General features: G+C 41.3%; 3 protein-coding genes across 7 annotated transcripts; 1 reads left to right on the top strand and 2 right to left on the bottom strand.

The window, feature by feature from the left end:
* Nucleotides 1–1,445: 1,445 nt before the first annotated feature.
* LOC306753670 (dicarboxylate carrier UCP2-like) lies at nucleotides 1,446–7,701 on the top strand (the record flags this gene model as incomplete). Of its 3 annotated transcripts, XM_079237567.1 has the most annotated exons (7): nucleotides 1,446–1,540; nucleotides 2,060–2,241; nucleotides 2,333–2,540; nucleotides 2,633–2,830; nucleotides 2,939–3,040; nucleotides 3,153–3,333; nucleotides 3,426–4,332. In XM_079237567.1, 6 exons carry the CDS (start codon nucleotides 2,116–2,118, stop codon nucleotides 3,529–3,531), a joined length of 921 nt encoding a protein of 306 aa, XP_079093693.1. The 3 variants fall into 3 exon arrangements, with proteins under 3 accessions (XP_079093693.1, XP_079093694.1, XP_079093695.1); XM_079237568.1 differs by lacking the exons at nucleotides 1,446–1,540; nucleotides 2,060–2,241; nucleotides 2,333–2,540; ... (2 more) ...; nucleotides 3,153–3,333; nucleotides 3,426–4,332 and adding exons at nucleotides 6,162–6,287; nucleotides 6,446–6,662; nucleotides 6,751–6,948; ... (1 more) ...; nucleotides 7,237–7,417; nucleotides 7,587–7,701; XM_079237569.1 differs by lacking the exons at nucleotides 1,446–1,540; nucleotides 2,060–2,241; nucleotides 2,333–2,540; ... (2 more) ...; nucleotides 3,153–3,333; nucleotides 3,426–4,332 and adding exons at nucleotides 6,162–6,287; nucleotides 6,446–6,662; nucleotides 7,037–7,138; nucleotides 7,237–7,417; nucleotides 7,587–7,701.
* A 135-nt stretch (nucleotides 7,702–7,836) lies between these two features.
* On the bottom strand, nucleotides 7,837–10,311 carry dnajb13 (DnaJ heat shock protein family (Hsp40) member B13; the record flags this gene model as incomplete). Its single annotated transcript, XM_079237570.1, has 8 exons — nucleotides 7,837–8,056; nucleotides 8,298–8,374; nucleotides 8,462–8,575; nucleotides 9,352–9,465; nucleotides 9,559–9,707; nucleotides 9,786–9,947; nucleotides 10,045–10,148; nucleotides 10,244–10,311. The coding sequence occupies 8 exons, from the start codon at nucleotides 10,309–10,311 to the stop codon at nucleotides 7,900–7,902; spliced, it is 945 nt and encodes a 314-aa protein (XP_079093696.1). The 3' UTR covers nucleotides 7,837–7,899.
* A 600-nt stretch (nucleotides 10,312–10,911) lies between these two features.
* LOC306753672 (ras-related protein Rab-6A) lies at nucleotides 10,912–18,510 on the bottom strand. 3 transcript variants are annotated; one of them, XM_079237571.1, is made up of 8 exons: nucleotides 18,353–18,510; nucleotides 16,169–16,227; nucleotides 15,998–16,051; nucleotides 15,237–15,342; nucleotides 14,817–14,928; nucleotides 14,361–14,454; nucleotides 12,905–12,971; nucleotides 10,912–12,281 (listed from the first exon to the last, which is right to left on the bottom strand). In XM_079237571.1, the coding sequence occupies exons 1-8, from the start codon at nucleotides 18,420–18,422 to the stop codon at nucleotides 12,217–12,219; spliced, it is 627 nt and encodes a 208-aa protein (XP_079093697.1). In that variant the 5' UTR covers nucleotides 18,423–18,510; the 3' UTR covers nucleotides 10,912–12,216. The 3 variants fall into 3 exon arrangements, 2 of the variants coding, with proteins under 2 accessions (XP_079093697.1, XP_079093698.1); XM_079237572.1 differs by lacking the exon at nucleotides 14,361–14,454 and adding an exon at nucleotides 13,845–13,938; XR_013771239.1 differs by lacking the exon at nucleotides 10,912–12,281 and having other exon boundaries at nucleotides 12,923–12,971; nucleotides 13,845–14,454.
* Between the last annotated feature and the right edge of the window lie 448 nt (nucleotides 18,511–18,958).

Below are 18,958 nucleotides of genomic sequence, written 5' to 3'. Positions count from 1 at the left end.
AACTGCTTTTAGGGTCAAGAAAGCAGGTGGTAAAAGACCCTCACTTCCTCTTCTGAACCATTATTCAGATTTACCATGTCCCATAATTGCCTTGCAAATTAGAAAATTAAAGAAAACACGAATGACTGCCTATAATCTCTTTGTCCAAACACCTGTTTACTCTCTAGAGACATTTATTTAAATGTTCTATATTTCCAAAATATTTAAATATAGACAAGTTTTCTCACTTCAGTAATTTATGTTGTATGATTAATTTAAAAAGAACACTATTACTAATAATTGAAAGAAGTACTACGGTATATACAAATATATGTATATGGTGTATGGAATATGAACATAATTTTACCTGTACACATTAATGTCTATACACTATTGAAGTATACAACACATGCAGCATTAAGATAAACAGGTAAAGCAACAGTAAACGGGTAAAAAACAGGTATGCATGTCACAATGTAAAGAAATAGCATTGAAGTTTCGGGAACAGAACAACGTCTTGCACATAAAGCAGCAGGTGAAACATTACATAAGAGGAGACAGTTTTGCACAGTCAACCGAATTACTTCGGCTGACGTAAGCTGGAGGCCTGGCCTGCAGCTTCACTATGGAAAGTCACATGTGTGGAGGCATGCACACGCAGCACTCCAACACCCGACTGACAAAGTGTCTGCCCTGTCTAACCCTTTCCTTGAAACATAGTCCTCTCATTGGGTGATGCCTGTGTGCCTGAACAGATGCTAATGGCTAGAATGATTACATACAGATGCTATGTGCATCCACCCACCCTTATTCACCGTATGGATTGGCTGAGAAGTATGGCGGTTCCTTTGCCTGGAACATTTGGTAACTTTAATACTTGCAGGGAGGAGGGATGAGGGAATTCCTAAAACTCCTCAACTAGTTTTGTATTACGCGCGGGGCACTAACACCAAGGAAAGGATGTAGGACAAAAGTTATCCACCATAGCGCTCTTGTCAGCTAGTAAAATGCCCCGTGAAGACATTTAGGGAATCCAGACAGGACCTTCTGTCTGATTGGCCACATATATCAACCAATAGAAACATGATATATGCTCCTTTTTTGTCAGTATTGTAATATAAGCTGCAATCCCTACATGTTTATGTGTGAAATGGTAAGTACACTTTAGGTTCTGGGTTTGAAGCTTGAATAAATTCACAATATTGTCAGCAAGTTTTAGAAAATGAGACGTGAAGAAACATGAACATATTCTCAATGTTCATATGTACTCATAGTGTCTGAGTCTGTGCCAGGGTACCTTGATGACACTGTTAGGAACAGATCAACAAGTGCTCAGATGTCCCACAGACTGGTAAACATGAGATATGCATAACAGGTGGGATCAACTTGTCATGCCTTCCGGCAGTCATGTGCAAAAGGTGCTTATATAATCAGCAGCGTCTTCTTATCCTTCCACACAAAGCATACAGCATGGGACGAGGACACAGGAGGGACTAACTGCCGAAAGGACTGTATATTCTTTCTCTGTGCTGGATTATAACTTTCCTGGAAAACTATCTCGGTAAACTCCCACATGAAGATAACAGTAATTTAAAAAACTTACTTTCATGACCAATGAAAAATAAATATTTAAGTGCTTGAACTCTGAACAGTTTTATATCTCTGCTTCAGTTACACTGTATTATTCGGCTATCATAAGGATACAGCTATTAATGAAATATGTGAAACAAACAATACAAACTCTCCTTGAATGCAAGTAAATGATAAATGCATGTTTTTAAAGTCAGTGGCAGTATGCTGGCTGACTCCTCTAAAACAGCATTTATGGCCCAAGGCATTTCCATAACAGTTTGTAATGTAACAAAGACTAAAGAGTACTTCTCAAAAAAACTTGAAGCTTACAGGCATGAGCAATGTTTAGCATTAACACATATTATTGTACACTCAAGTACAATCGGGTTTTACCACAGTTACTGGAGATATGTGGATGTTGTAATCAGAACCAACTGTGAGATTCTGTGTGTGTCTGTCTTTAGCTGAGTGATGACTTTCTTTGCCGTGTGTGGTTTGATATGCACAGGGGTCCTGGGGGAAAAGCAAGTGCAGATTTTTGCATTCATCAATCTAGACGTAGAAATGGTTGGCATCAAGCCCAAAGACGCGGTGCCCTCTGCGGCAGTTAAGTTCTTCGGAGCAGGCACGGCGGGCTGCATTGCTGACCTCATCACCTTTCCATTGGATACCGCCAAAGTCAGACTACAGGTTAGAAGCAGGAGACACATTTTAACTTAATTTTGCTCCAAATATGTTTTATAAAGACTTAACAATTCTTGAATGTAATGTTACTGTCCAGATTCAGGGAGAGTCTCAGAACATTAAAGGGGGCAGTGCATTGAAGTATCGAGGAGTGTTTGGCACCATCACCACCATAGCGCGCACAGAGGGGTCCAGGAGTCTTTACAACGGACTGGTGGCAGGACTCCAGAGGCAGATGAGCTTCGCCTCTATCCGAATCGGCCTTTACGACTCCATGAAGCAATTCTACACTCGAGGCACTGAGAGTGAGTTGCACAACCTGAGTATCATTGAGTCATATAGGAACCATGTGGCTTCTTTCCCAATGCTCCATTGTGACTAAAATACTGCTGCGCAGGTGCTGGGATTGTGACTCGGCTCTTGGCGGGATGTACCACAGGAGCCCTGGCTGTGGCTTTAGCTCAACCAACAGATGTGGTGAAGGTGCGTTTCCAAGCCCAGGTGCGACTGGCTGACGGTGGGAGGAGATACAACAGCACCCTGGAAGCCTACAAGACGATTGCCCGAAATGAGGGAGTACGGGGACTTTGGAAAGGTGCTTGTCATGTTACTTCAAATATATATTTTTTTTAAAAAGCGTTATATATATATATTTCTTATCATGGTATTCTCGTGACCGTACTCCCTTTTTTTTTTTTTTTAGGTTGTATGCCCAACATCACCCGTAATTCCATTGTAAACTGTGCAGAGCTGGTGACCTATGACATGACCAAAGAACTCATCCTGAAGTATGGCCTAATGACAGGTGTGGTGGTAAAGCAAAGACATTATTGCAGAAACTGAAAATATGATTCCAATTTCTTATACATCCAAATATTATTCTGGAAGAATGTGATTCAGCTTATTTTCTCCCACAGACAACCTGCCGTGCCACTTCACTGCTGCCTTTAGTGCAGGCTTCTGCACAACAGTAGTGGCTTCACCTGTGGATGTCGTCAAAACGCGGTACATGAATTCGGCAGACGGCCAGTACAGGAGCTCCATCAACTGTGCTCTCACCATGGTGAGAAATGAAGGACTCACAGCCTTCTATAAAGGGTAAGCATGTGCCTCCAGAGCAGTGAACCAAACCACAATAATACAACCTTTTTGGGACACTTCCTTACTTTCCTTTCCGTTGTCTCCTTTAGGTTCATGCCTTCTTTCCTGCGACTGGGGTCGTGGAACATTGTGATGTTTGTGACATATGAACAAATTAAAAGAGGCGCACAACAGTACTGGGAGTCACCGTTTTGACCTCAGCTTGTCAGACTATTTCTTTAGACGGCACAGACACAACGGCCTAACCTTCACCGCGATGCAGTGGTGACCCAGGGTTGGAAACAGATGTGAGGAAGACTCGTGGCAGCAAGATGAAGCTCTTCAACTTCCTGAATATACAGACTCTGAGGACATTGTTGCAATACCAGAATGATTTAGGGATGCAAGTATAAAGAGACATTTTGTGCTTTAAAAATGCTTATTCAGGAGTGTAAGATGGATGTGAAATTGTAATTCCACAGGGTTACTGTATGTTTGATCTCTTTTCTACATACTGTATATAGGCTACTAAACCCTTAATCAGCTTGCTGTTACATACCTTTGAAAATGGATGTTTACAAGAATGAACTGTGAGATAGTGTGAGCAATGTTATAGTGTAATTGTATCTGTTATTCAGGTTAGGATTTCCATGAGGGAAATAGACATATTGATTCTGGCAACACAGATCTAAACAGTGACCATTTCTATGTTCCTCATGTTGCTTCCCGTGTTGTGGTTCACAATGTTTACCATTGTTTGTATATGCGATCAGGGACTTATAGGTAAATCAATGGGCTGCTCATTGTAAATAGAATGATTTATTGCTGGTCGATAAGTCATTAATATGTTGCAAACAGTAACAAATGATGCGAAAATGAATACAAAAAGTGCCATTTTTTTCTATGTCTATTATTTAATTTTCTTTTCATGCTTTGTTAGCTTTGTTACATCCGCCAATCCTGGAATACTGTTTAAAAACGTGTAGTTAGATGTATATATAAAAGTTTATAAAGTGACTGAAGTGGAGTGATAAATTAGATTTAGATTAGATTACTGAATTCAGAGCATCTGGGGATTTAAGTGGGACACTATTCAGTATATTTCATTGTGGCAGAAATCAGCAGTAGGCACCATCTCAAAGTCTTCAAGTCAAATGAGACAACTACACAGGATGTATTTCACGTTATAATTAGAAATCAGCCAGTAAGAGAAATTGCTATAAAATAATCACATATTATAATTCAATTCATATTTGATGAAAATTGGAATGATTTGGGAAAGACAATAGACATCAAGACATGGCTTCAAAGCCTGTCTTTGTCAAGCAAATATGAATCAATTTCCAGAATTATGTTTCTCCATAACCCAAGTAATAAACATTCAAGTAGCTTAATATTTAGGTACCGTATAGAAGAGTTGTGCATTGACCTGACTTCTATCTTCACATCACAAAACCTTCTTCTTGAATTATCAGTCCTTATGAAAGAAAAATGAGTGTCTATTTCAGATTGGAGAGGTGTTTTGCGTCTGTGTTCACAACACAAAAGATTATCTGATAGGAGGAGGTGTTCTGAAAGCAGAGCTGTGAAATAAAATAACTTCTGACAAATAACGTAGAAAGTAAATGCTGCATTGCTCATCAATCATTGCAGTAACAGGTCATGGATCACTTCTTAAAAAAAAGAAGCTGTGCAGAGAGAAAGGGTCTGAACATACGGATCAAATTTGGTGGGCGCTGATCTTGAATAATCAGCATGACACAGCATTTAATTTCTCTCTGTGCTCCCTGTACTATAATCTCATGTACAGACCTTCACACGGAACATGCATTAGCGAGTTAGAAAATCAAATTTGGCAATTTAACGTTTTCTTTTCACAAAATATTCAACTCTCTATACATTGAGCCTGTCTAATCAATCACATTATGCTTTTTACAGTCGTCGTTGGTCCGAGGACACAATTCAGAGGAAGCTTGATTATGAAGTCAAGGGGACGGAGATAAAATATGTTCCAACACATACAGAATCAGACAAACACAACCAGAGGCTGTTCGTCACGCAGGCAGGTTTACAGTCTTCCAGCAGGCAGACCATATAGACATAGTGGGGGTGGGGCCCAACCGGCAACACATGCCATGATGTAACAAGAACAGGGCAGTATTTAAAGAGGCGGCTCTCTTCCTCACACTACTGCATCCTGTTCATTCAACGATTCATTGGGCTATTGTCACTTGGAGAGGAGTTTTGCCAGGCATTTTAACTTCTATAACTGAAATAACGGTATATGTGTGTATTCTGGTTATATCTAAACTATTGTTGTACCCTTTCGATGCTTTTGTTTTTTTTACATTATGTCTGTTTTTTCTTTTCAGGATTTGGAGTATGATTTTAAGGCTCATCACTTCTGAAAAATCTTCTATGGAAAAACAAGGAAACCAAATGATAGCTGGGACAAAGTTCAGCCAGAGAGACTCCTTTAGAGAATCCTGATATCTAATGTTTCTTTCATAAACTGCTCCATTAAAGGTAAGAATGAATAACCAAAACTCACACTTTAAATACAACGTGTAATGTGTTTTAGCTTAAGTGAGCCCTGTCTGCACATAATGTACTGAACAGCTGTCTTTCATTTAGCATCACTGAAACCTCTACTTCAGGATGTTTCTTTTGCTTAATGAAGGTGTTAAATGAGCCATACAATAGCTCAGAGCACTTTTCCATAAAATACATTTGGATGAAATGTGTTTTGGGCTCTATCTTTTTCAGATTTTGGAGGAGCGTCTTGTCCTGTCTACATTAATAAGCCACTCTTCAATCCATCTATTGATCGAAATAATTCGGGAAAAATGGTTGGATTTGGACCTGCAGATGTGCCTCCATCAGCAGCTGTGAAGTTTGTAGGAGCCGGAGCTGCAGGCTGCTTCGCTGACCTGCTCACCTTTCCCCTGGACACCGCCAAAGTGCGGCTTCAGGTAAACAAGCTTGCTTGCTTGCTGCAAATATCAAAGTTATTTCCATCAACACATCAAATGTTGGTATTGAATGTGCACATACGTATGTGAGTATACTGTATGAAACAGTGCTCCATTCTTTCTTATCTTCACCTACTATAATCTTTTATCTTGCACAGATACAAGGAGAGGTCAGGGCTTCAGCAGCTGCAGGGAAAGGGTCTGCAGTGAAGTACCGTGGAGTGTTTGGCACCATCACCACCATGGTGCGCACAGAGGGGCCCAGGAGCCTTTACAGTGGCCTGGTGGCAGGACTCCAGAGGCAGATGAGCTTCGCCTCTGTCCGCATTGGTCTCTATGACTCTGTCAAACAGTTCTACACCAAAGGCTCTGATCGTGAGTATCTATGAATGTATTCCGATCTTAGCTAGTCAAGGGAGTCCTGCACCAATCAGGCCTGACACCTGCCTCCTCTCTGGTTCAGAGGTTGGTATCGGCAGTCGGCTGCTCGCAGGAAGTACCACTGGGGCCATGGCGGTTGCTTTTGCTCAGCCTACAGATGTAGTGAAGGTCCGCCTCCAGGCACAGGCCAGGACTCCAGGGCAAGCCAGACGCTACTGTAGCACTATTGATGCTTACAAGACCATTGCAAAAGAAGAAGGCATTCGTGGTCTGTGGAAAGGTACAGTAGCTTGAGTTTAAGATGATTATTTAGCTATTAAAGCATCTCCTTTAATTTCTTAAAACAACCCTTTTACATCATCACGCAGGTACAGCTCCAAACATTGCACGAAATGCAATTGTCAACTGCACTGAGCTGGTGACATACGATTTCATCAAGGATAAACTCCTTAAGTCCACTCCCCTGACAGGTAAAACAATGGCTGCAGTCCAACATGACGCAGAGGCATGCCATTATGTCCCGGTGTTCTTCTCTTTAGAGCAGTAACGTTCATCTTTTACTCCACAGACAATCTGCCATGCCACTTTGTATCAGCCTTTGGTGCTGGGCTGTGCACAACAGTGACTGCGTCTCCAGTTGATGTGGTCAAGACAAGATATATGAACGCTGCTCTTGGTCGGTACAGCAGTGTCCTCAATTGTGCTGCTGCCATGATGACCAAAGAGGGGCCGCTGGCCTTTTATAAGGGGTAAGCATTGACTGAGTGGACAATATTGAGAGGATTGGTGAGGATATAAATCAAACATTTATAGAGGAGGGTGAAGAGAGAACAGGGTTGTAAAGTAAATGTACAAAACAGCTGTTAATATGGATGAGTGGCAATTTATCATGTTGTTTATCTGTTTTTTTTCCTTGAGGTTCATGCCATCTTTCCTACGCCTGGGCTCGTGGAACGTGGTGATGTTTGTGACGTACGAGCAGCTGAAACGAGCCCTAACGGCAGCAAACCACAACTTCACAGCTGTACCGTAACCATTATCTTATGTGAGAAGGCAGATGTTGTAGCACAGGGATGTTGTTTACAAATTTATTTACGTTTTGTTCGCCTCCTAGTGTATATTTCAACTCAAAGTGTCAAAGTTATACAAATTGTGTTGCTACGTCTCTCTCTTTCATGACCACATTAATCATGAGTCACAGGATAGCAACACATGTAATAGAATCTGTTCACTATATATAAGCTAGAGCTTGTTTGATCAGACACTTCCTTTCGGCGGAGAGCTTCTCTGGAAACTGGATGTCAAACGTAATGATGAGGTTTCCCCTCTGGTCAGGATCTTGGGACAGTGGCATTCCTTCTCCAGTCACCACTTTGTTGTACGAAGGGCTGATGTGTTGTGAAACAAATCAGAGACAGGAACATGGTAATTGATGCACTTGATTCACAAACCTAAAACGATTATTCATCAAGAAATGTCTTCGTAATATCAGTGTACTGTTTATATAAAGGGCTTGCGTTTCTTATGATCAGCTCTCTCTATTTTGATCTTTATGTTTAAATCAGCTTTGAGAGAGTCAAATGAATAGGATGACAAAACATGAATTCAGTTATTTAGTATTCCACTTACTGGACAATGTCATTGACGGGAATACTGATTAGCCTGCCATCTAGTGTCTGCACGTCCACAGAGAACCCAGTCAAGGCCTGTGGGAAAGGTTCAGTGTTATTCTGCTCCAGCCAACTCTTTAAGTATTACCAATAATTATCCTGGCTTCCATTAATATGACTCACCATCTGCAGAGTGATTTGTACCTTGTAGATCAGGTCATTGTGTTGTCTTACGAATAGGAGATGACTGGTCTGTCGCACTATGAACACAATATCTCCAGGGATGCTGTTTGGTCCCTAAAAATAAGTCGCTAATTACAAGGTGGGTTATATTCATATAAGCATGTGAGCACTTTGAAAGAGATCAGCTGAGGCCACCTACTGGTGGTATTGCATCAGATACAGTGGAAATTACAACCTTTAAAAAAATATATTTTCTTAGAGGTTCATATTTAAGCATTATTTTCGGTTATCTTCCCCTGATACATATATCCAGTCTTGCATTCTGTGGTCAACAGCTTGAGCAGGTTTCCTGTCATTGTTCATCAACATTATCACTTATTCACCAAGAATAATTCCAATAAGCATTGAGACTTGCTATAAAAAAAAAATACATTCAATATTAAGCAAATTAATACGTACTTTATGATTTATCCCATATCATCTAAAAGCTATGGTTGTACATCATGAAGTCCCATTCGCTGAGGAATCAGCTCTAAACGAATGTTTGATAAATCAGCACCAGGGACAGCGTCACAAGCCAGAACTCAGGCCATAAAACACTTTCTTGTAAGAAATGTTGCATTATTCGGCAAAGAAATAGAGGAACCGTGCAGAATATGACCACAGCCTAATTGCTTTTATCCAAAATAACTTATCCTCGCCTCAACAACTTATGCTAACCTGAACCAAACTAGTGAAACCATTACAAATCACACTTTCTCAGCCCTTTTTTAAAGACAAATAACTAGAACAACAGGTCAAATCCCCTTCATAGTATTACAGCATATGGTTATCAATGACCATTATTGCAGTTGTTTTAAATCACAAATGGTGATGCATTGTTCTTTTACCTGATCTCCCTCTTCAGGGAAAATAATTCTCGTGCCTTCTTTCCATCCGGGCTTCACATTTATAGCCAGGATCTTGTCTTTGATAATGGACGTGCATCCATCCTCATTCATAACCTGGTAAACAAATCAGACAAAAAAGGAAATAAAAAAATATGAATAAGCCATGGGAGGAAAGCAGATAGTCATCTCACGTACAATAGCTCTTACCCTGCGAGATATCTTAATGTGTTTTCTGCATCCGTGGAAGAGATCATCCAGGGACAAATGAAGGTCTCTCTCTATGTGAGGACCTTGTGTCTTCACCACTTCGTGCTGCAGGCCGCCGAACTGAAGCGGTGCATCGTTTGTAAAGAAGTCTGGGAAAGGATCAACTTTAATTAATACAATTAGTATGACATTTTTAGTAAGCACCTTTATTGTGTGGTTTCTCTCACCTGCAAATGGATTGTCGCCTCCAAAAAACTCTCTGAATGTTTTGTCTGGCTTCCCGTGGTAGACATATTTAGATGACCAGGCCCCACTGCTGCCAAACTCAGGTGGGATCCCACCTGTTAGACCCTCCTGACCAAACTTATCGTAGGTTGCCTTCTTTCGAACTGTCACAAAGAACACAGGTTATTGTTGGAGACTCACAGTCTCCATGTTAAAAGACGGTGGATTGTTTCCCAGATTCAGCTGTTGGAGGCTACTCACGGTCGCTTAACACGTCGTAGGCTTCACCCACTTGACTGAATTTCTCGGGGCTTCCCGTTTCTCTGTTGCTGCTCGGATGAAACTTCAATGCAAGACGTCGATATCTAGTTATGTAAAAGAGGAAAACTGACATCAAACACGTTCGTTTTGATGATCGTAACCTATTTTATATCGGTGGTTATAGTTTACTAAAACTTACGCCTTTTTGATATCTGCGTCTGTGGCGTTTCTGTTTATTTCCAGCGTCTCGTAGTAATCGCCAACCATTATGGAGGTAAAAATGCTTTAAAAATAACTTCAAAAATCAAAGCAAAACTCAATATGTCCCCGCGGACCGTGGGTCTCAAGATAACGAGGCTCGACTCGTGGAGCCGCAGGTGTTTAGCTTGGTTTCCAGGGTAACAGCCCGGGATACTGTCGCGGGACTTGCATTCATGGGAGGACCGCGACTGGTCATATTCTTGCAAGTCTCGCGAGAGCAGGGATCCACACCGTTGAATGAACACCAACAACATATTTGATTGCTGTATTCAAGTTATACAAAGAAAACTAAGTTCTAGTGTGTTGTTGTTAGGCCACAGTAGATTAGTAATCACTGTTCAGCCTCTCAGTCACGTTTAAACTTAGTCTTGCTCTAACCTGCGTGAAATGTGCTGTTTAACACGTTTGTTGGATTTATTGATCGCTGTCCCACTACATACAAAGTGAACCTTTACTTTTAAGTGATAGGCTGAAGATTTACAGATCAGCATCCCTGCAATGCTGAGCATTTAACCTTTGATTTATAATTCAGATTTTAAAACACACCATGTAAGTAGTTGAAGACAAATCTTAAAGCCATCAATAGGACATTGATGAATTCCAGCAGAAGTGACAAGTGTATTTTTATTTTTTCATTTAAAACCATTCCAGACAGAAACATTAGGGGCTACTATGCTATACAAATCAGACTCCCCTCCATATAAGTTCACACAACAATTGCACTGTATTATCAGTAAGATCAAATTGCCATTTAGAGGTCGTCCAGATGGACGCATATTATATTAGCGATTCAGGACTTGCACCCAAAGTGTAGATATTAACAGCAATAAAAAAAAGAAATATGAATCCAATTGAAATAAATATTACATGCCATTGTGGATTAAATACACATGTAGAATAATCACTAACAAAAGATCAATACCAACAAATTAACAAAGAAAAAAAAAGATTATTTAAAGTGTTCATCAAACATACCAAACTTAACTACTATAAACCCAAAGCCAAGGAAGCCCTCTACAATTGAACTCCAACAGGCATACATCTCCATATCTAATGTTTACAGTGGGTTTTATGATTACTCTTTATATATGAGAACATCCTTCTCAAACACTATCTTCAAAGAAATAGTTTTAATCTATGAAATCTGTAGTCTTTACAAAAAAATAATTCAAGATCTATTCAAATAAAAAGGTAATAGAAAATGGAAGCCACGGTCAAAATAACCCATCTCAAGGGACAAGTGAGGAAAGAGAGGAAGGACGGTAATGTGGATGGTGTAGTGATAGTGTTGCTCTTGTCGTAGGTGTCATGTGTTTGTTCTGGTCTGAGACCATGTGGTGATGTGTGGCTGTGTATTCACTTGTCATATCTTGCTGGTGTATGTTGGGAGAACTTGGACTCTGCTGGTACAGGCACCACAAAGCACACTCCGTTTTAAAAGCACGCTCTGGCATCGTGGACACACACAATCCTTGCCAGTCAACTGCAACAGCACAAATTATGTTTACTGACAAATGCGCACAACACCCACATTGTGCGTATTAAGCTTAAAGCAATATTTAAACACAATACTTTGATTGATGTCTTAAACACATTTTTCTTCCAGTTTGGTTCAAAGAGTAGACATAAACTACAGCACTGTGACTTCTGTTTAAAATGACAGACAACAGCTGTGAAAACAGTTTTATCGTATGTGTGTTACAGTGCAAATATTCACTGTGAGTGATTTATGACTTCTAGAGTCCTTTCAGAGCATTTTTTTTCCCAATGGCAAGTATAACAGCTGTAGTGTGTGAGCTCTTTGAGGCTGGGGAACAGAAATGGGTGCAGTGAAAGGTACAGATACAGAAAAAACAACTGGGTTTGTTAAAAAGCCAGGAGAGAAATATCAAGCAATGACATAAACTGGCATTAGCAGGAACAGCTTCCTTCGTTGGCAGGTGGCTCTGGTGGCTTCTCCAGCTCTACGACGATCACTGGAGGGTTTAAGAGTTAAGGAACAGCACAGAACGGGAAAGTGCAACTCTTAAATGTATGTGAGCGGTTATTAGAACTAACCTCAACTCCACAACTGCTTTATTTGAGATAACATATTCAAGTTTTGAAAATGAGGAACCTGAAACTGTTAAAGAACCACACACACACACACACACACACACACACACACACACACACACACACACACACACACACACACACACACACACACTCTTGAATTTCCTTGTGAATATACACCAGTTACAGGTTTGAAGGTCACACTTTTACATACAAATGATCAAAACTAAGGTTGTCTGGTAGATTAACACTCATCTTCAATCTGAATCAAACTGCTGGGAATCCAAACTGACTGCACCCTAGAGATGGTGAGCACTTTTCCAAGATTATACCCACAGTAAAATATGCAGTGAGCTGGAGCACATTATGTGCCCTGACTAGTAAAATAAATCTAAAGGGACACATGTGTTAAACGGCTAGCTGTCCCACTGCTGCAGTAGATTTTACCCCTGGCAGGGACTATCCATATGACGCAACGTAAAAGAGCGATGAGACCCCCAACTCCCTTCTGTCATGACGCTGTGCACATGTACACAAAGGATACTGTCCTCCCTACTCTTGTCCTGTGTGTTATCCATGCCAGGGAGGGCTGCTGCAACGCGCCGGAAAAGCTGGAGGGAAAGAGAACCAGATAGAGTAGTCTGTCAGAGAAGGAAATATACTTAAAGCATGGCAAAAGCACAGGATGAAATCCAGACAGCATTCTGTGTACATTCCCGTGACATGATTTAGCATAAGGTTCGCTTGAAGCTCGCACAGAGGAAGACAGCCACTGGAGCTTCCTCCCAATTTGATTTGAATTTAGCAGCATGTTTATCAACCACTGCAGAGCAGTGGTGTCTTGAAAATACGGTGTAACTGTGCCTCACTGTGCCTTCCATCGATAGAGCTTGGAGGACTTTAAGTGATTGATGATTCAAATGATTTCTTAGAAAAGGGACAGGGTTAAATGCATGAGAATGCTCAACATGCTCCACTAAAAAGCACAACATAGGACCAGACTTTATGCACATGCAACAAAAACAGCTAATGTGCTAATCCGTGTAGCGGCATAGGCCGTTTTCACATTAGCCACATCATAGCAGGGTAAACACAGGTGTAATTTATCAAATTAATTATGGTTCTTATCACAAACATTCCAGTGAGCTAGCATGCACAATAGACCCACCTGAATGGAACAGGACCATAATGAAGATGATCAATTACACTGTGTTTACCCTGCAAAGACCTGTCAGAATGTGCTGATGTGAAAAGGGCCTACTGGTTTTCAAACCCTGACCCACCTCACAGGCTTTATGATCAAAAGTTGGCAATACAAATCATTGCTCCTAGCAGGTGAGAGAGCTTGAAAACAAATCCACACACCTCACTTGCAAACAGAGGAAGCCAAAGTTTTATGCACGCATGCCTGTGTGAAATAGAAGCCAATCAGAAGAGCGCATGAGCACTATGAACACACACACACAAAGTGGCACACGCTCTACCTGTTTGACATTGTAGCCTGTCTTTGCACTCGTTTCAATAAACAGAACATTCATCTCTTTTGCTCTCTGCTCTCCCTCCTCTGTGGTTATCTGTCTGTGATGAGCCACGAGTCATCGCGCACAACACACAAACAGGGACACGCACACATCGCCCACAGACGTCGACAAAGACAGGGGGAAAGAGAATACAGACTGTGATTACATTGAAGTGGCCTAACAAGCCGCGCCCCTTCCCGATGCTGCTGCCATCTGAGCTCGAGACTAAAAGTCGTCCGGTAAAACTTCAGAATGTTCGACGTCCCACAACGGGGACAGAAGGCTTTGCATTTGGTACGTTTTTTTAAATGGCTATTTTAGAAGATCTAAACTATTCGAAGATGTCTATTTAAGATTTTTTTTAAAAGCAACTTCCCAAACATTTGACCTCTGATTGTGGCAGGCGACCTTTGGAGGTGGAGCCCAGGTGGCAGCGTTCGCAGCAGGACGACAGAGCACGACTCGCACACACACTCTTACCTGCTTTACGTTGTAGCCCGCTTTCGCACTAGTCTCAATAAACATTACATTTAGTTCTTTGGCTTTCCGCTCACCCTCTTCAATAGATACTTGCCTGCGGTAGATAAGGGGGTTCAGAGATTCACAGCAGAAGTCATTGCACAACTTACTTCATTAAAACAGGTGGATAAAGTGGATCACACAGTAGACACAGTCAAAAATATCAAACATCACAGCTAACAACTATCAATATATGTATGCGCTTGATCTGTAAAAAATCTGATCTGATCTGTATAAAAAAAAAGTAAATGAGAGCTTTGACATCTACAAAGGGCAAAGATAACTTACTCTGCCTCAGAAAACGGCTGAGGAACTCTGTATTGACAGGCAAGCAGCAACAATCTATGACTTAATTAGTAAGCTCTTAATGGAGAAGACCCACTTACACAGAAGCAGGAGAAAGGAAGGACAGATTACCTTTTGTCTGCAAGGTCTGTCTTGTTTCCCACCAACATGATAATGACATCACTTCCTCTCTCCGTTCTCACATCATCAATCCATTTTGTTGTTTGCTGGAAGGAGTTGACATCTGAAAGAGAGATGAGGAGAAACAGGAAGCGGGGCATCAGTATTCAGGAGGTGAAAAGCCTCAGCTGTGACACGGGCAAGTTTGTGACAGGAAGGAAGTAGAGTTCACATCATAACCAAGTCTGATGATGTTTTACAATTTAAAATAAATGTGCTTGCATCACATCTGGCAACAAACATTTACCAAGAGAAGAAAGCTTTTGAGTCGATTTGAACAAATTGTTCATGAACGTGAAACAAAACAGTACACATAACAGAGGACGAGGCAATCGTGGCGTCAACGCCACAGTGAACAGGTGATCCACCTACTTGTGATGTCGTACACTACGACAGCAGCAGCAGAGTCTCTGATGTAGCTCGGGATGAGGCTACGAAACCGCTCTTGCCCTGCCGTGTCCCACAACTGCAACCGGATCTGTGGGGCAGGAAGGGGATGGGAGGAAACACAAAAGAAGAGAAAAACAAAAACAAAAAGGGATGAAAATAAAACAATAAAACAAAAAAATGAGGTAAGCAAATTGAAGAAAAAAACAAAACGGAATACAGTTAGACAAATGGGAAACGATAGAGGGAGTTCTAAGAACGTAGTGCATGCAGGTAGTGAATGACCACCAGCAAGAGCAAGCTGTCTGGGCCTGGGGGGTGGAGGGGGAAATAAATAAATAATCACCCTTCACTTGTCATCAACCCTCCTCTCTTGATCAAGTAAGGTGTTTCATTTCAAAACAGGAATGAAGACAATAGATGGAGGGGTAGAAAGGAGAGGAAGAAAGCTTTTGTTGAGGGGAGAAACAAACAAAGACAGGGACGGTCCGGGGGGTACGGCATCCCACTCAGACTTGGAAGACAGTACAAATGCTGCGTGTGCTTGTCAGAGAGAACAATAACTGAATTATTGAAGAAAGAAAAGAACAACACAAAATGATGTCAGCAATCAGCATCTGAGTGTCCCTTGATATAACTTGAACTGAAACGCTGCAGGCACAAAGAGAATATCCCCAATCTGGACAAAGACAAGAACACCCAACAATCAATGATTAACCACTCGTTGTCTAACATGTTTTACTTACTGTTCGGTCTTCAAGGTACATTGTTTTCGACAGGAAATCTATTCCTATTGTGGCCTGAAAATGGGTGACAAGTAGTTTAATATGCATAACCTTATTCAATCCATTAATGAATTTTAGAATAATATGGACATTATCAAATGTGATTAAATCAGGTGGATATATTCTTCTCACTTGGTAAGTGTTGTCAAAGCTGTCATACATGAACCTGGTGATCAGCGAAGTCTTTCCCACTAAAAAACACAAACAGAAACAAAGTACTGTAAGTGTAATGATCACACTTTAACTTCAGTTTTGTTCGTTAATCAGTTCTTATTCAACATAACCAATTTATTGTGTGGCTATCATGAGTATAGGGCTGCAACTATCGCTTCCATTTTATTCTGATTGATTGTTTCTTCTATAAAATGTCAAAAAATAGTAAAAATGCCCTTTACAATGTGGCAGAGCCCGAGGTTAAGTCTAATTATTTCTATATTTTTGTGACAAAAGTTTAAAATTTCCCAAATATTCAATGTATAACGATATAACACAGAAAAGCAGCATTCTCACTTATGGACTGAGGCTGAAAGCAGCACGTCATGCAACTGTCTCTAATTGTTGTTCATTAAAAAGGTGTGGTGCAGATATTGGGAGGAGAAGTTGGAGGATTGAGGAATGTTGAGAGACACGAATGTTGAGGCCACATACATGGCCCTTCTAAAGCCCTGAACTGACCAACTTCAATGATTTGTGGTGCTCCACGTCTCTGCTCACTCCTCCACATTCTCTAAACATGTTACCTGTAAAATGTTTTATTACATTTCTTCCAACCTTGATGATATTTAGCCTACAAGTACAACACCACTTTCAGCACATTATTACAGAGAGACACACTCAGACGGTTGCTTTGAGCTCAGGACTCCCCAGCCTGCTTCACTGTGCTCATGTTACATTATCAGTTACACTGCACATCAAGTGATGATGACATGGCCAAAGCCAACACAGCTGTTTACAAGGAGCCCCAGCTGATCATACACAGTCTGACACAAACAGACACAGTCTGGCTGAGCGCAGTCATATTTCAGGACACAATACCTTGAACAAACAATCACTGGCAGAGCACAATTTGTCAGCATTTTTAACACAACCATATCCTGTTTCTACCCTAGGGATGCACCAATCAGGATCAGTGATAATCCTTATTAGACAGATTGGATAATGTCAGGCCATAAGTAATGGATCACCACGAAGTACAGTTTTTCGTGAATTACATAACTATTATTTCTATTCAATGTCACAGCAGGTCACAAACTGTTTTTAGCACCACAACAGTGAATGGCTTCATGTTTAGGGCTGCACAAATTACATATTGTTACAGGTCACTGCAAAAAGAATACCATAATAATGTGCATGTGTCTTTCAATGAAAAGGAGGATGTAAAAAAGTATTATCCCCTCTAGAATCGCAAAATATTGCGATATCTTTTTTTTATTACACGTTCCCATTCAGTGCAGTACACTGATTTTACATGTGGGATAAGATATTATCATATTAGTGCTTTGTATCAGCAAATACGTATTATCCTCTATCAGGAGTGACGTGGGATCTGTGCAAACTAATTCTACATGCAGCCCCAAAGTCAGCTTACACTGTGAGCTTTGTATGCAAAACACACAGCTGTGGGGAAAAAGGAAAGCCGTGGAAGTAAGTTGTTGGACTACATAATGACAAGCCCACACCTCTACCTTTGAATACAGACACATAATTGTTTGGTATGGCTCTACACTCCCTGCCATCCTCTTTCTCCTCCAGTACAAACACACCTTGTGTTCAGCCTGGCTGGAAAAGGGGGGACATGAGTAGGGAGAGTGCAGGAATGCTACCGGACAGGTTTGATGATCTGACTGAGATTGAATCAGTGCCACGTTGTTTCATGTACAGCATTCTTCTGAACACAGCTGTAAATACAGTATGTAACGTGTAACTGCAGCCTCCACTTAGGAAGTAATTGCTTAGACAAAATACAACTGGTGTCATTATATATAAAGTACTTCCAATTCTACTTCACTATGTTAAACACTGTACTTCACCTTAAATGACACTAACTTTCTACTAACGGTAGCGGACTCTACCTCCGTTAATAGTGTGATAATAAAGTATCTATCCATCTCATCACAGCTCTCCACGGAAGTGAGCCAACAAGTCAACACGTCTATTCCGCAGGCAAGTGTGACGTTACGCAGCTAGTGTTAGCTCAGCTAATCACCAAAGCCGTCAAACTCTGGTGTTAGCCGGCTCACTTAACTTAACTCTCCCGCAGAGCATCGCATAGGCTCGACATCCAAACAACTCTATTAACGTTCACGCCGCACTTACCGCTCTGTTCCCCGAGAAAGACCAATTTAAACTTTCTTAAAGGGTTCCCGAAGTCCCCGGCCGCAGACATGACGGGATGAAACAAGCCCTGACGGTACTTTTCGGGAGCTGCTAACGAGCTAATGTCCGGTATCAAAGCTCTGGGCTCGGTTCCGGTTCAGTCGTGTGGCAACCCTCAACGCGGGGCGTCCGGGGAGGCTTAGTGCTCTGCAATCCTTCCTGTAAACTCCCAGACACTTTTTTGATAACTCCCTAACTACTGCGGACAAGTTAGCATTACTGTCAGTGCTCTGACATGTCTAGATCTCAGCTAGCCACCCTGGGCTACTCTTCTTCTTCGTCTTCTTCTTCTTCACGCGCAAAGTTCACACTGTTAGTTAGTCCGCCATACTGTTATGCTGCCCTCTACTGGCGGAGTTCACACGTCGTGACAGACAGCCATGTGTAGGAGCGACGCACTGAGTGATGTAACACTAATACACACGGGTTGAATCATAAAGCACCTCTGTGTCCTCAGTGGGACGTGCCGTGTCCACCAGAAGGCTAAAGGCTGAACCAAAAGAAGCAGCCTGTGAAAGAAGGGTGTCGTGTCTTCGTTTGACCACC

The sequence above is a fragment of the Taurulus bubalis genome, assembly GCF_910589615.1.
Source record: "Taurulus bubalis genome assembly, chromosome: 2".
Classification (NCBI taxonomy): domain Eukaryota; kingdom Metazoa; phylum Chordata; class Actinopteri; order Perciformes; family Cottidae; genus Taurulus; species Taurulus bubalis.
Note: the sequence above shows the minus strand (reverse complement) of the source record. Positions and strands in the feature narration are given on the sequence as shown.